General features: G+C 42.0%; 2 protein-coding genes across 2 annotated transcripts; both read right to left on the bottom strand.

The window, feature by feature from the left end:
- Positions 1 to 17: 17 nt before the first annotated feature.
- tmem165 (transmembrane protein 165) lies at positions 18 to 4,986 on the bottom strand. The gene is made up of 6 exons (XM_070960114.1): positions 4,665 to 4,986; positions 4,018 to 4,243; positions 3,746 to 3,921; positions 3,038 to 3,220; positions 2,715 to 2,820; positions 18 to 2,103 (listed from the first exon to the last, which is right to left on the bottom strand). Exons 1-6 carry the CDS (start codon positions 4,815 to 4,817, stop codon positions 2,027 to 2,029), a joined length of 921 nt encoding a protein of 306 aa, XP_070816215.1. The 5' UTR covers positions 4,818 to 4,986; the 3' UTR covers positions 18 to 2,026.
- Positions 4,987 to 5,298: 312 nt separating this feature from the next.
- On the bottom strand, positions 5,299 to 8,227 carry srd5a3 (steroid 5 alpha-reductase 3). Its single transcript, XM_070961148.1, has 5 exons — positions 7,923 to 8,227; positions 7,559 to 7,710; positions 7,297 to 7,482; positions 7,093 to 7,218; positions 5,299 to 6,475 (listed from the first exon to the last, which is right to left on the bottom strand). Exons 1-5 carry the CDS (start codon positions 8,141 to 8,143, stop codon positions 6,216 to 6,218), a joined length of 945 nt encoding a protein of 314 aa, XP_070817249.1. The 5' UTR covers positions 8,144 to 8,227; the 3' UTR covers positions 5,299 to 6,215.
- Positions 8,228 to 12,786: the final 4,559 nt, after the last annotated feature.

The raw sequence follows: 12,786 nt of genomic DNA, 5'->3' as shown, positions 1-12,786 counted from the left end.
ACACAGTGCAAATGATGGGTTTAGAAATCAGACAACCCCTGAAACATTTTATTGAGCATTTCAGATTTATAGGCATCTCAACCGCTCTGTATCACAAACAGAAGTATTTCACAGCTGGGCACAGCCTGTCAAATATTGACAATGCAGCTTGAGCCTGTTCACTTAAAAAAATATTTCCATTCCTTGCTTGTAGTGACCTCTTCTGCACCTCGAATTTTATGTTTCAACAAAAGAAAAGAAGATGAAGCTAAATAAATAGTTTTAAATAAAAGGTGAGACGCAGGCTTGAATGCCACGGCTGCTTATGGCAGGAGGAGTGACTTACACTGTCGGTTTAGCTGTGGGATAAAGCACATGGGGGTGACTCATCTGTTCTGTACCTGACGCAGTCGCTGATTTTGTGATTTGGAGAGTGGAGGCAGTGAGCTTCGCACTGGAAATGGCTCGAATCACCGAGGAAGACTTAACCTGTGTGGGAGAATCTGTGGAGGCGGTTACTGGCCTTTCTCTGACCCGATCCACGTTCTGATCACCATCTGCACCCGAAAGTGGAAGCAGGAAATCTAAGTACCCTGATCATTACCTCCAATATGCCATTAGCATTCTGGAGAGGAGCGGTTTCAAAGCTGCGGTGCATCCACCTGGATGCAGAGGTTCAGTTGTGGTTCAGCTCTGTAATCAGCTGCTCCTGTCTGAGGCTCTCTGGCTCAAATAAAAAGCTCATCTTAAATCTGCTTCTTAATTATGTGCTGTTGGTTCAGCTTTCAGTCTTTCCTCACAGCTGGAAATTAAAATCTTACATAAAGTAGGCCCACTTCTTATGTGACTTCAAAGGACAGTTTTACCTGTTGGGGTCTTCATCCGTCTAGTTTTGCAGAAGTATCTGCCCTCTCTTGAATATAATGAAACTAGACTCGTGTTGCTCAAAAAAAAGGGAAAAACTGAGCAGCATCTCTTTCCACAAATCATGATCCGGTACCTCCAGATAATCCACAGACCTCGCTGTGAGCCGTTTCATGTAGGAACTACTTTCTTTCTACAGAACTACATCCGCCAGCCGCATCACTGCGCAGCAGAGAGCGAGCATCTCCTTGTGGACGAGAGGCTCGCGATGGAGCGGGATGTTGACATTTACAGCGTCCTCCTCGGCTGAGCTGTGACGTTAGCTAGCAGCGCTGGTTAGCTGTAAACTAATCTCCAAGCTAGCAGTGTCAGATTGGGTTAAGAGAGCGGACGCATGCGAGCTCTGTGGATTATCTCCAGTAACTGGGTCATGATTTCTGGATGTGTCAAGGTGGAACAAACAGTCGGCGGTTAAGACTCTGTCGACAGTCCCCTGATGGCACAGGGCTCGTGTCAAATGGTCAAAAATAGACAATTTAACATTTAAAAACAGACAAAAAAAAAGGCAAAGGTTTTGAAAGGGCGCCTGTGTGGGAGGAAAGTGCTGCATGTCGGGCTGTTTCTGAGACACGCAGCCTTTCACAGATGGGTTGGAGGGCAGCAATCAGTAACAATCCAGTCTTGTTCTCTCTCTCACCTCTTGTACAGCCCTGCTGCCCCCTCACCCCCCCCACAGCTAGCCTCTGTAACTCAATACATTGTCATGATCAAGGTTTCGACTTCATCAAACTTCATGAAAAGTTTCCACGGTTCTCTGTTCTAAAAGAAATTCAAGACTTCTGTACTTCATAAAGATGAAACACTGATGACTTAGCATCCAGCAGCTCCACCTCCCACGAGGCTCTGGTGCGTACTACAGGTGAGCCCCCATGGGAAATGTTATTAGAGCTAATAAAATAATGTCGAAGTGTTTGATGAGGAAACGGACCGAGCTGCAGACGGCCGTGGAGCAGAGGCCAGCTCGGAGGTGAGGACGGGACCTTAGCTCTCTGTTCAGCACGTCACACTTTCTGTTGGACACACACACACGCACACACCGAGTCACAGCTACACACTCTCTCTACTGCAACCGGATCAAATCTTACACGTATGTACAGCGTTAACCTGAAAGTCCTTCGTCCAATTAAAATCCAGCTTCTGGCTTGATGAACAGGGCAGAGAGAGCAAACGCCAGGAAAACAATTCCTCCGATGATTGTAACTATGGAAGCAAAACAAGGGGAAAAAACAGTGTTTTAATTATGGGGTGGATCATGAGACAAACAACCTAAGTATATGAACCTTGTTTTACAGAAGAAGGGAAGATTAAACCAGAGGCTCAGTCACTAAAGTTTCCTTAACTCCTCTTTTCCTAAAAACTAAACAAGATGATCCAAAAATGTGCACAGAACACTGTTGAGCTATGTGAGAACTACTGAATGGATAATAATCTAAAGTGGAGGCAGTGAGGTGATGCTGTGCGCCCAAAGACACAGAGCCTGGAAGCACGACGCCGGTGTATCACCAACGTTGTTAACGTCCAGTCATGAAACAGAAAAAGTGGCAGGTCGAGCATCACTCAAAGTGTCATTAGACAGAAACCCACCAGCACTGGAGATTTAAACACATAAGACAAACTCTTCCTGTTATTTTCTTCTCAACATGAGCTGCGCTGCTACTCAGAAAATCAAGAGATCCACTGAGTTTTAAAGGAGCTCTCCTCTGCTGCAGGTGTGATTAAAAAACACACTTTTAAAGGACGGACTGTAATCCTGAAAACACACTGAACAAATCCAAACACATCCAAACGACATAACCCAAGCACGCTCTCACCTGTTCTGACAGATATTTTCTGGGCAATCATTCTCCCTCCTATCACAGCCAGTCCTGTGCACAAACAGTGTCCAAGTGTACCACCCACCGCCACTCCGAATGGATCCTGGGAAATTAAAAAAAAAAGTTTCATGTTGATGCTGTAGAAAATTATACACCACCTCTGCTGAATATTTAATTAACAGTCAGGGACATTTGCTGTTTGTGGTCTCAAAAAGATAAACAAAAGGTTTGTTTAGTATTGAGGCCACCTGAGGTGAAAATTCACACACTTGATGTGCTGTTAAGTAGTAAAAAATGCTCTAAAAGCAAACGCAACAAACCTCGCGGGCAGCTAGAATAATAGTGGTCAGCTGCGAGCGGTCCCCCCACTCGGCCAGGAAGGTGAGGGTGAGGGCTTGGATGAAGATGGGTGAGATTATACTGTGCCACCTGCCCTGAGGAATGGCGGTCCCCGATCCAGCCTCCACATCTGGAGTCCCGTTAGCCAGCTTGGAGCGCTGGAGCTGCACAGACATCAGAGCATAAACTGGTTTTACTGAAAAACGCTCTATTTGCACATTGAAATGTGGAGCGGATTATGTTCCACTCCCCTCTCACGCAGCACCTGCCACATAGGAAAACAGCACAATTCACTTATTTTACAGTACAAGGTAAAGAAACGTGGCCGCCCAAAAAAGTAGGAATACTCAAGACAATGAAAAGCATCTGTGACGGTGGATCAGACGGTCAGGTCCTGAGATGTAAAGCAGACCGCTTTGTAAAACTTCACTTTAACCCACAACAGCTGGAGCTGAAACAGTAAAAACCACCATCCTCCCACACAGCCTGGTGATAAAAATGGCCTTCACATAAGTCCAGTTTCTTTTTAAATACCCCAAATACAAGTAAAAAAAATTAATTGAAGCATTATATTTGAATTCATTTCAGGCTGACACACAAAAAACTGTTTCGGTATTGCCTCCTTGCACGTGCAAGCACCACAGTGTCTTCTGAGACGCAGCAAGCGGGCGGGTAAAAAGTGGGCTTACCTCTTCATCCTTCTTCTTAATCTCTGCCTGCACCTCCTCCAGCTCTTCCTGTCCTTCGTCTGGACTCATTCTCAGGCCCTCTCTCAGCATGCGTACACCAAAGATAGCGAACAGAGCAGTGGACACGTAGTACGTGTAGATCCTTGGGATGATGGTGGTGGCAAAGCCAAACAGCACTGGAGGATGGACACAACAAATTACTTGATTATCACTCAGGTGGACATGGCGGAATAACCCTTATATGCATAACCAAAATATCCACCTCTACTAACCAGAAAGGCAAGTCATGAATCCCAGAGCCAGCATGGCACCTGCCAGCACGGTGAGTCGGTTGTAACGCATGGCCATGATGGCTGCAATGAAGAACGTCTTGTCTCCCAACTCAGAGACAATGATGACAGAGATAGAGGCCACGAAGGCGTGGATGAAACCCAGGTTTCCTTTGCTGGGGTCATCCTCAGAAACTACTGGGCCTAGCGGATGGGGACTTGAGGCTTTCTGCAAAGAAAAGCAGCACAGTGACCGTCAGTCAGTCAGGCTCCACAGAAATACAGCCAGAGCCGCACGTCTGCGCCGGCTAGCTTCAGTCAGGCCGCATGTTTGAGGAACATCACGGGAATGTAAACAAAACTGGCGGCCGCATAATTTCAGAGTGGCCCAGGCACGCTAACACCCACACGTCTGTCACCTTATCTTAACTTTCTATCATATGTTCGCGCTGCTGGCCATATTTAAAGGAGAAAGACTAACTTTATCCGCCTGAGCTACACCCGGAACACAGTGTGATATGTGTCTCAGTTAGCATGTGCTAGCTAGCTCGGAGGCGCTAGGAAGCAGCAGAGGCACCGGCGTCAAAAACTGTCGACTGCCGACGACGATAGAAGATTTTAACTGGTAATAATGAAGTCAAGGCTGTTACCTCTTGTGGGGGCTGCTCCTGGACAGCAGCTTTGGGCTCCTCTGGAACAGCAGCAACTCCGACCGACAACAAAAACACGGCGGCGAGCGGAAACAAGACGCACATCACATTTCTAACGGCCCGTCCGTCTCCTCCGCCGACCGTGAGAGGCATGGTTGCTTCAAAAACAGGGACGAAAGACTTGAATTTGTCCCCCGCGAATCACTTCATATCATCGGCAACAAAACTGGCTAACTTCATATTAGCACCCGACACAAATTGAGGAACTTCTCGGTAATACACGTCACGATCAGACCGACAGATACAGCTCAGGGCGGAAGTTACGATTTAGATGACGTAGGCACAGAGGAGCTCAGTGATTGGACAGGTTTCCTGTCAGTAACATCAAATAAGTATAGTTGAAAATTGGTTCAATTCCTGAAAGACGTCGAAAGCAAACACAAAAAAAGCTTGTTTGACACTACGAGTAGTAAAAAGACATGACCTTTAAATGTTAATAAACTCTTAAAGCAACTTGCTAAATGTTTATTCAGTGGTTGCAAGAAGCCCTGACTACTATAAAAGTCTGAATACGTTGTAATGATTTTACAATAAAAATGTAAATACAAAAATACATATGCTCCATACACTTTCAGTCTGTCTTATAATTTATTTAAATCAGTTTTTCAGGTTGACAGTCAGTGCCATCGCCATCTAGTGGATTTCTTAACTCCTAGCGTACATCTCACATATACACAAAATATAAGTAATTAAACATGAAACAGGTTCCACTCCTGTGCTCAGTTTCTTTTATTGAATTAAACATAAAAGTTGGCTTTATGTTGCTGTTGAAAACCATATGCACAGTATTAAAAAACATCTTCATGTTTGTACAACAGCAGGATCTTGTTTCCATCGTGAGAAAAAAGTTTCATATTGATGATTTTTGTTTTAACAAAATAACTTGAGTACAATATACTTATGATATTTCTTTTATTACAACATACCCGTTCATTGTGTTTTGAGAAAACAAAACTTCTTATTATACAAGATAACCTGGTATGCTGTTAGAAAAAGAACATTATATGATGCAATAAAAAGAAAAATATTCAATCAAAGCCTCAAGTTGATTCCTCCACACGTTTTGAAGGGATCTTCTTATTATTAAATAACATCTAAAACATCCTTATTCTAACAACTTCTCTTATGAGTTACAATGAGATACATTTGTGTATTGTAATATGAAAAATGTGTCATTATTACATGTATGTACCTTATTATAACAAAAATAAGATCTTGTAATGAGCAAGTGTTTTGTGGTGGCATTCCACATTTCTTCACATCAGCCTCCATGAAACAGCTCAGCTCTCAGCTGCAGAGACTTTTGCTTTGGGAGATACTTTCTGCAGCACTGCCATGCCTCACAATCGCACTTTGGAACTGTCGACTATATTCAACTGTTTGCTGACCAGTTTCACTTTGTCAAGAGCACCTTATCAATCAGCACTCTGAGAGCGGTGACTTTTAGTCCTTCACCGTCAGATCATAGCAAGGAATGCAAACACAAACTATTCACAGCACAAAAGGTATAAATGCTTTCCTATGCCTTGGGTAGGACTCATACTTGCTAAGATAAAGGTCGTGGCAAAGCTGTGCTGCCAGTGCCTGGTTGAAGAGCACATAAAGGACAACAAGCCACCAGGTGAGAGACAGGCCTCCAAAAAGCAAGCTCAGTGAGACGTAGATCAGCAGTTCAGCGAAGTAGTGCGGGCACGACACCAGCTCGAACCAGCCTCCCTTTGGCACTCTGTGAGCCAGCGTCTCCACAGCTCCTGAAAGACGCCACAGAAAGACAGCTAACAGAAAACACATCAGTCCCTGTCTAACTGATTCATCATGCTGATGAACCTGCAGAGAATCAGCAGCAGCTCCAACAGTTTTCATCAGATACACCTCTGGAAATCTCACTGTTCACTATCTGCCCAGCAACAAACAGCAGACAGACACAATTAGCAACCAGCCAGTCGACAGCAGAGAAGCATTTAGCAGCTGAAGACCCAGATATATTTCTCAAGAGCTGCTAACAAGTCATCTATGTCAGCATTGTGTTTTCAGCTTGCTCTGCTGTCCAAAGAAAAAATCCCCCAAAGAAATAATTAAAGCAGCTTTGATGGACTATGCATATGTTTACATTAAGTGTCCCGCTACTTTGACATAGCAATTTTTCAAATCAACATGCTTTTTACAGGAATTATCCCTCAACAATAACTCACTTTTAATACGTTAAGTGTTGGAAACTGATCTGCACTCTTGAGGATGGAAATCAGTGGTTGTCTTACTGTATGTATACCTACAGAATCAAATAACTGTGGTGTTTTGGGAAATAGTCAGCAGTAGTGTAGACACATAGAAACACTGGTTATAAGCAAAGGCCACTGCACAAGCTTACCTGACTTCCCCGTGCGAAGCCTGGCCAGCAGGACCATGGATTGATGCTGCATGAGTGAGGCCACAACGAAAAGTGCCATTCCTGCCACATGAAACCAGTTCAGCTGAGAGAGGAGAGCTCCAGTACCTGAAAAAAGAACAACACAAAAATAATTCCACATCACAGAACCGGTGAATAGACGATGAAGAGTGATTTCAGTCTAACCTTTTCCCAGACGATCCGAGCAGAGCACCGTCAACCCCAGTACGATGTAGTACCCCAGACCGAACACATACTGCACCAAATGCATGGCTCCATCAGAGAAAACGCTGACGAACAGGCACTCCAGCAGCCTCCTGAGGGAGTGGAGACAGAGCAGCAGCTGCACCAGCAGAGTCGACAGCTGTGGGGCTACAGACAGTATGAACACCAGCACCGGGATGAATCAAACAGGAAAAGCTTTAACACAGTTTGACTGTCGGCCTACCTCCACTGTCAGGGCTCGGCACACCTGTCAAAATGTCTAATATTCCAGTCAGCCATGATGGGTACGACTGCTGCTGAAACGTGACGTTCACGTACAGGCCAAGAAGAAGACAGTTCCAGCCCACAGAGATGGCGTAGAAGTGCCAGAACCACCTGAAAGACGACAAAGAAGCTGAGGTTAGGATTTTTGTGTAGCGTCAACCACATTAGCATAAACTCATGTTAGCTTTTAAGATGGTAACAATGAAATGAGTCCCTAAAACATCTGTTAAATGTATTACAAGCATATAAACTACATAAATACGTCATAAATTCATTATGATAGTTTACCAGGTTTGCTAAGTTGTTTCCTAAACAACAGTCACCTTTTGGGGACGTCAAACACATGCAGCCAGTCGTCTCGTTTGAGGTGTTGTTTGGTTTTTCCGTACCGAATAAGATCCTGAAATAAGACGTACAAACGGCCCGTTTCATATTTTCTCGGCAGGTATGATGAGAGTTTGTGTGCGCAGAAAGCTACAAGGAAGCACAAAGCCAGAAAAGCCCACAAAACATCAGCAACGCTCCAGCTGACTGAGCTCCGCATCGTCTTCCCGCTCCGCAGGTCGTGGACGTTGTTTTGTGCGACACAGAAAAGAGCCCGTCGGAAACCGGTCGCAAAGGTTCCGGATGACACGCGAAGGCAGGAAACACCAGGATATTCGTAATAATCGCAAAATGTAATAATATGCCAGGTAACTGTGTGAAATACGTTTTAATCAGTGCCAAAGAGAATAGCTTTTAACTTTGTCTTTAGAGTGAGTAATCAGTGCAGGAAAATGATACAGCAGGTGGCAGCACCTGAATCTCACCACATAAGAGATAAGATAAGACTTTATTGATCACACACCGGGGAAATTTAGTCGTTACAGCCTGCAGGTTACAGAAAGCAGACACAGTGGCATAAGAAGTCAAAAAATAACAATATAAAAGTTTACAAAATACGGAATAGAAAAAAACAACAACTATGTATATGTATATTTTTTACAGATTATAAAAATAGTAAATGCCAAATAATCCTACTGCCGTACAGAAGTACTGTTGCTAGTAGTCTTATTGAGAAACTACTGACATGATATGTATTGTATTGCACTTGAAAATACTGTTGTATTTGAGAAAATACTATGTCACTTGAGAAATAATGGGTTTATGTATCTGCACAATATATACAATTTATTAAAAACACAGTTGCCAATATGGATAATGAATAGTGTTCTTGCACAGTTGAGAGAAATACACAACTTAGAAATTGCGTGGATAAATGTGAGCAGATATTAGCATTAGAGCATAACAAGTGGAGACAACATGAGAGCATGGACCATCCAGTCACATGGAATACATACATTGTCTATTAAAGCAACGAAAAGTAAATGAGACATAAAATAAAATTTAAAGTAGCCTCCTGGCTAATTGTGGCATATTTACATTGATGTTCATTAATATACACTGCCCCTTAGAAACAAACTGAATAAAGTAAACTGAAAACTGTCCATTTTTTATCCAATATATTTAGATTTGAGGAGCTGCAATCAGTGAAGTTTGACTTAAACAATTATTCACTCGTTTTTGATCGTGATTGAATAGTTGCTCGTTAATATTATGTTGAACACCAATCTGAGTAATCAATTAACCACCTGATCATTTCGGCTCTATTCAAGATTCTTTACTTGTGTACAACAGCTACACAATGTAAACTCTGTCACAAAGAAGAAGAAGAAGAAGAAGAAGAAGAAGAAGTATTCTGTTCCTTGCGTTACAGCAGCAATGCCCCACTGAAAATACTTCAGTTTAAGTAAAAGTCCTGCGTTCAAAACCTTACCTGAGTAGAAGTATGACTGTATTATCAGCAAAAGTTACTTAAAGTATCAAAAGTACTCATCCCCTGCCACTGTTTTACTTTTTAATCTGATGTTTTCTTATTATTATTATTACTGATTTATTATCTTGAGCTGCATGTTAATGGTGTCAGGTAGATAGATAAAGATCAATGTATTGTACCTTATAGGTTTTTTGTGTAACAGTATTTATCTTTTCTGTATCCTGTCAACTACAAGTCAACGTGTGCTGCAGCATTTCCCTCTGAGCAGGTGTTTGTGTTTTATATGTAAGTGATTGTTCAAAGCAGCTCATCACACTTTGATCTGCTGGACAGTGTTAGCAAACATCACGTCTGACCTCGACGCCCCGGTGCTTCATTCAAGCTCAGTTTATGCTGAGCTTTCTTCTCACAGGTTCACGAGTCGCCTGCGTGTTCCTCCTCTCCACAATGCAGCAACGTGTCAAAGGAAAAGAAGTGTGTTTTTGTGAAAGGCCTTTGAGGCATTAGAGTCCAGGATGCCTCTTAGAGGAGCGCAGTATCCTGTCTGAGGAAGTGTGGACTGTTTCCTGCTCCCCTCCCTCCCCTGTCCTCGGTGTCCTCCTCTTTTTCAGTCTGCCAAGAGCTGGACACTCACCGGGCCCCTGAAGATTGCAGTCAAGCTGGTGCTCAGTGGGCACCATGAAACACCATAAAATAAGATTTGTGTTGCAGAAAATTCAAACCAGTACGTACAGATTGAGGCACAGTCCGAAGGAAAAGGGCCCAAAATACTGAGGAGAAGCACAAATGCGACACAGAGGCTGTTGACTCCATTCTCTCCCTTTTATTTCTTACACACTGGAGCGTCTGGTGTATCCAGAAGCTTCTGCATAATCTGGCAAACCTCCAATGCTTTATTGTTCCTGTACCAGAACTCAGAGACACGGCAGCAGAAAAGCAGAAAGGACGTTGATGAGTGTGTCATTGTGAGCTCACATATCCTGCTGTTTATCTACAAAGCATTAAATGGCTTTTCCCTGTGTACGTTTCGCAGCTCCTGTCCTCACACCACACAGCTGAGACCTCAGACCAGAGGCTCCTGTTAACCCAGAAAACCAGGTCTTCCTCCGTCTGTAGACTTTTCTCACCCTGTTGATGCTTTCAGGAGCCAAAATTCAACTGCGCATAAACTGGCTCCCGTATTTCCTGCCTGTAGGTGTTTGCAGTCTTCGTCTGTATCGTCATTGACGTGATTTTTATGGTCGTTTTTTTCTCTTGTCTTTGGTTCTGTCTTTCTCTGCTTTGTAAAGCACTTTAGATGAACTGTGTTGGCTTTAATGTGTTAGTTGGCAGCAGCCTGAAAACGGTTTGATTTCTGGTAACAAAGATAATAATAAAAGCTTCCAATCTGACAAAGTTATGAAGCTGTACAAACTACACTAAAACATAGTTAAAAATGATCAAAATATGAATAGATTTTATTGATTAATCCATAAATCAACTCATCATTTACTATTTCCTGATGTTCAGATTGTGTTTTTGACATTTAACGTGTTGTTTTTGCATTTAGCACATTTTCTTTTATGTTTGTACACACAACACTTACTGTCTGCTTTTTATTCACTATATTAAATAATAATTTACTTGATTGGCAAACTTCTGAGCTTTACTAATGTCCTCTTAAATGTTGATAGCTCTGACTTGTGTGGGTTTTGTTCTTTGTTGGTTCTTTGTTGCCATCTGGGTATTCATACATATGTCATAAATCATAGGTTAATGCATTTGTTTTAACTTTGATTTATATGTCGGCCATGTCTAAGTCAGTTTTCCTCTTGTTTCAGCTGACTTGTGTGAACTTCTCCTCTGCCCAGAATGCATCTGTGCTGCGCTCTCCTTTTTTGTCTCAATCACAACAATGCAGAGTGAACGTGCAAACACCCCCTCCCGTCTCTCTCGCTCTCCATGCCCATTCTTTCTGTGTTGAATTGTGGGACAGCGACCTTTGAAATCCCTCTTGTGATCTCAGAGCATAAACAGAAACAGCGCCAAGACAATTTTCAGCTTTTTGCTTGTGAACACTGTTGAATTAAATAAGAGTTGGTTTCAAATGTGATTTTGGTTGTTTTTGGAATTCAGTGAGCAGAGAGCAACTTCCCTTTGCTCTAGTTTGTAGTATTGAGCAGATACAAAACGCATTAAGACCAAATTGTAGAAATATCGTGAATATAAAATGCACACGGCTTCAAACATTTGCCTTTGCTTTAAAAACCCTCTTTTATGTTTGTCTTTGAATGGGCCAGAGTTCAAAGCAATCCCCTCACGCTGAATGTGGAAAACAAAAGCATGATAGAAAAATGGAAAATGTTTTCTGTTTCCAGCTCTTCTTCCAGAGGTGCACTTGGTGTGGAGCGCCCTCCAGGAAGTGTTGGTTAGGAGGAGGGTAGGCGGTTTGGTGGGCAGGGGGTCCCTGTAGAAGTGACCAGGGCAGGAAACATGTGGATGTAGCGTGTAACAAAACACCCCATCATCCCCCTTCACCCTCCTGAATCCACGCCAGCATCGAAACACAAACCTGCACCTCCTCGTCAGGTGAAACACATTCATCAAGTTCCTGTAACAAACATCATCAGACATGAAATGATCTGTTTTCTCTTCCTGAACTAGTGCTGGTTTAAATAAAATGATATTAAAATTAACTGAGCCACCAACTTTTAGGTTCGTGCAATATATTCATTTTTTCATCTTCAGAAACGACAACAAATGCAATGAAATGTGAAAATTAAGCAGCTTTTCTTTCAATTTCTTTTAGGGGAAAGTTCCTAAAATTCATCAAAAACAAAAACAGATCTATTAGAGAGTGAATGCTGGACCTATTAATCAGATATAAACAAATTCATATCTGCTGGAGATGTGAATAAGCAACTGTTTGCAAACTAGTTTGTATAATTGGTTTTACAGATAAGTCATGCCATTGTAAGCAGAGCTGGTTTTGGAGGTCCCCAAGTGGCAATAAAATAAAATAAAATAAAATAAAATAAAATAAAATAAAATAAAATAAAATAAAATAAAATAAAATAAAATAAAATAAAATAAAATAAAATAAAATAAAAACCAGTTACAGGTTTAAATGAGAATGAAACAATTTGGACATAGGCCTACATATATTGAACTTTGCACTTGTCCTTTAGTTACATGTTATTTAATAAAACAAAATATAAACAAATAACACATTTATTTTAAATAATTTATAGCATATTATTATTCATTAAATTAACAAGGAGCCCCACCATCATCAGCTGCAACATAAAAGTGATATGAATCAATAATTATAATCCAATAACATGAAAATAATAAAGTTATTTTGAAGTGGGCCATTCTGCATAATGAATATT

The sequence above is a fragment of the Chaetodon trifascialis genome, chromosome 4, assembly GCF_039877785.1.
Source record: "Chaetodon trifascialis isolate fChaTrf1 chromosome 4, fChaTrf1.hap1, whole genome shotgun sequence".
Lineage (NCBI taxonomy): Eukaryota > Metazoa > Chordata > Actinopteri > Chaetodontiformes > Chaetodontidae > Chaetodon > Chaetodon trifascialis.
The sequence above is the reverse complement of the archived record's forward strand: the minus strand, read 5'-3'. Positions and strand labels throughout refer to the sequence as shown.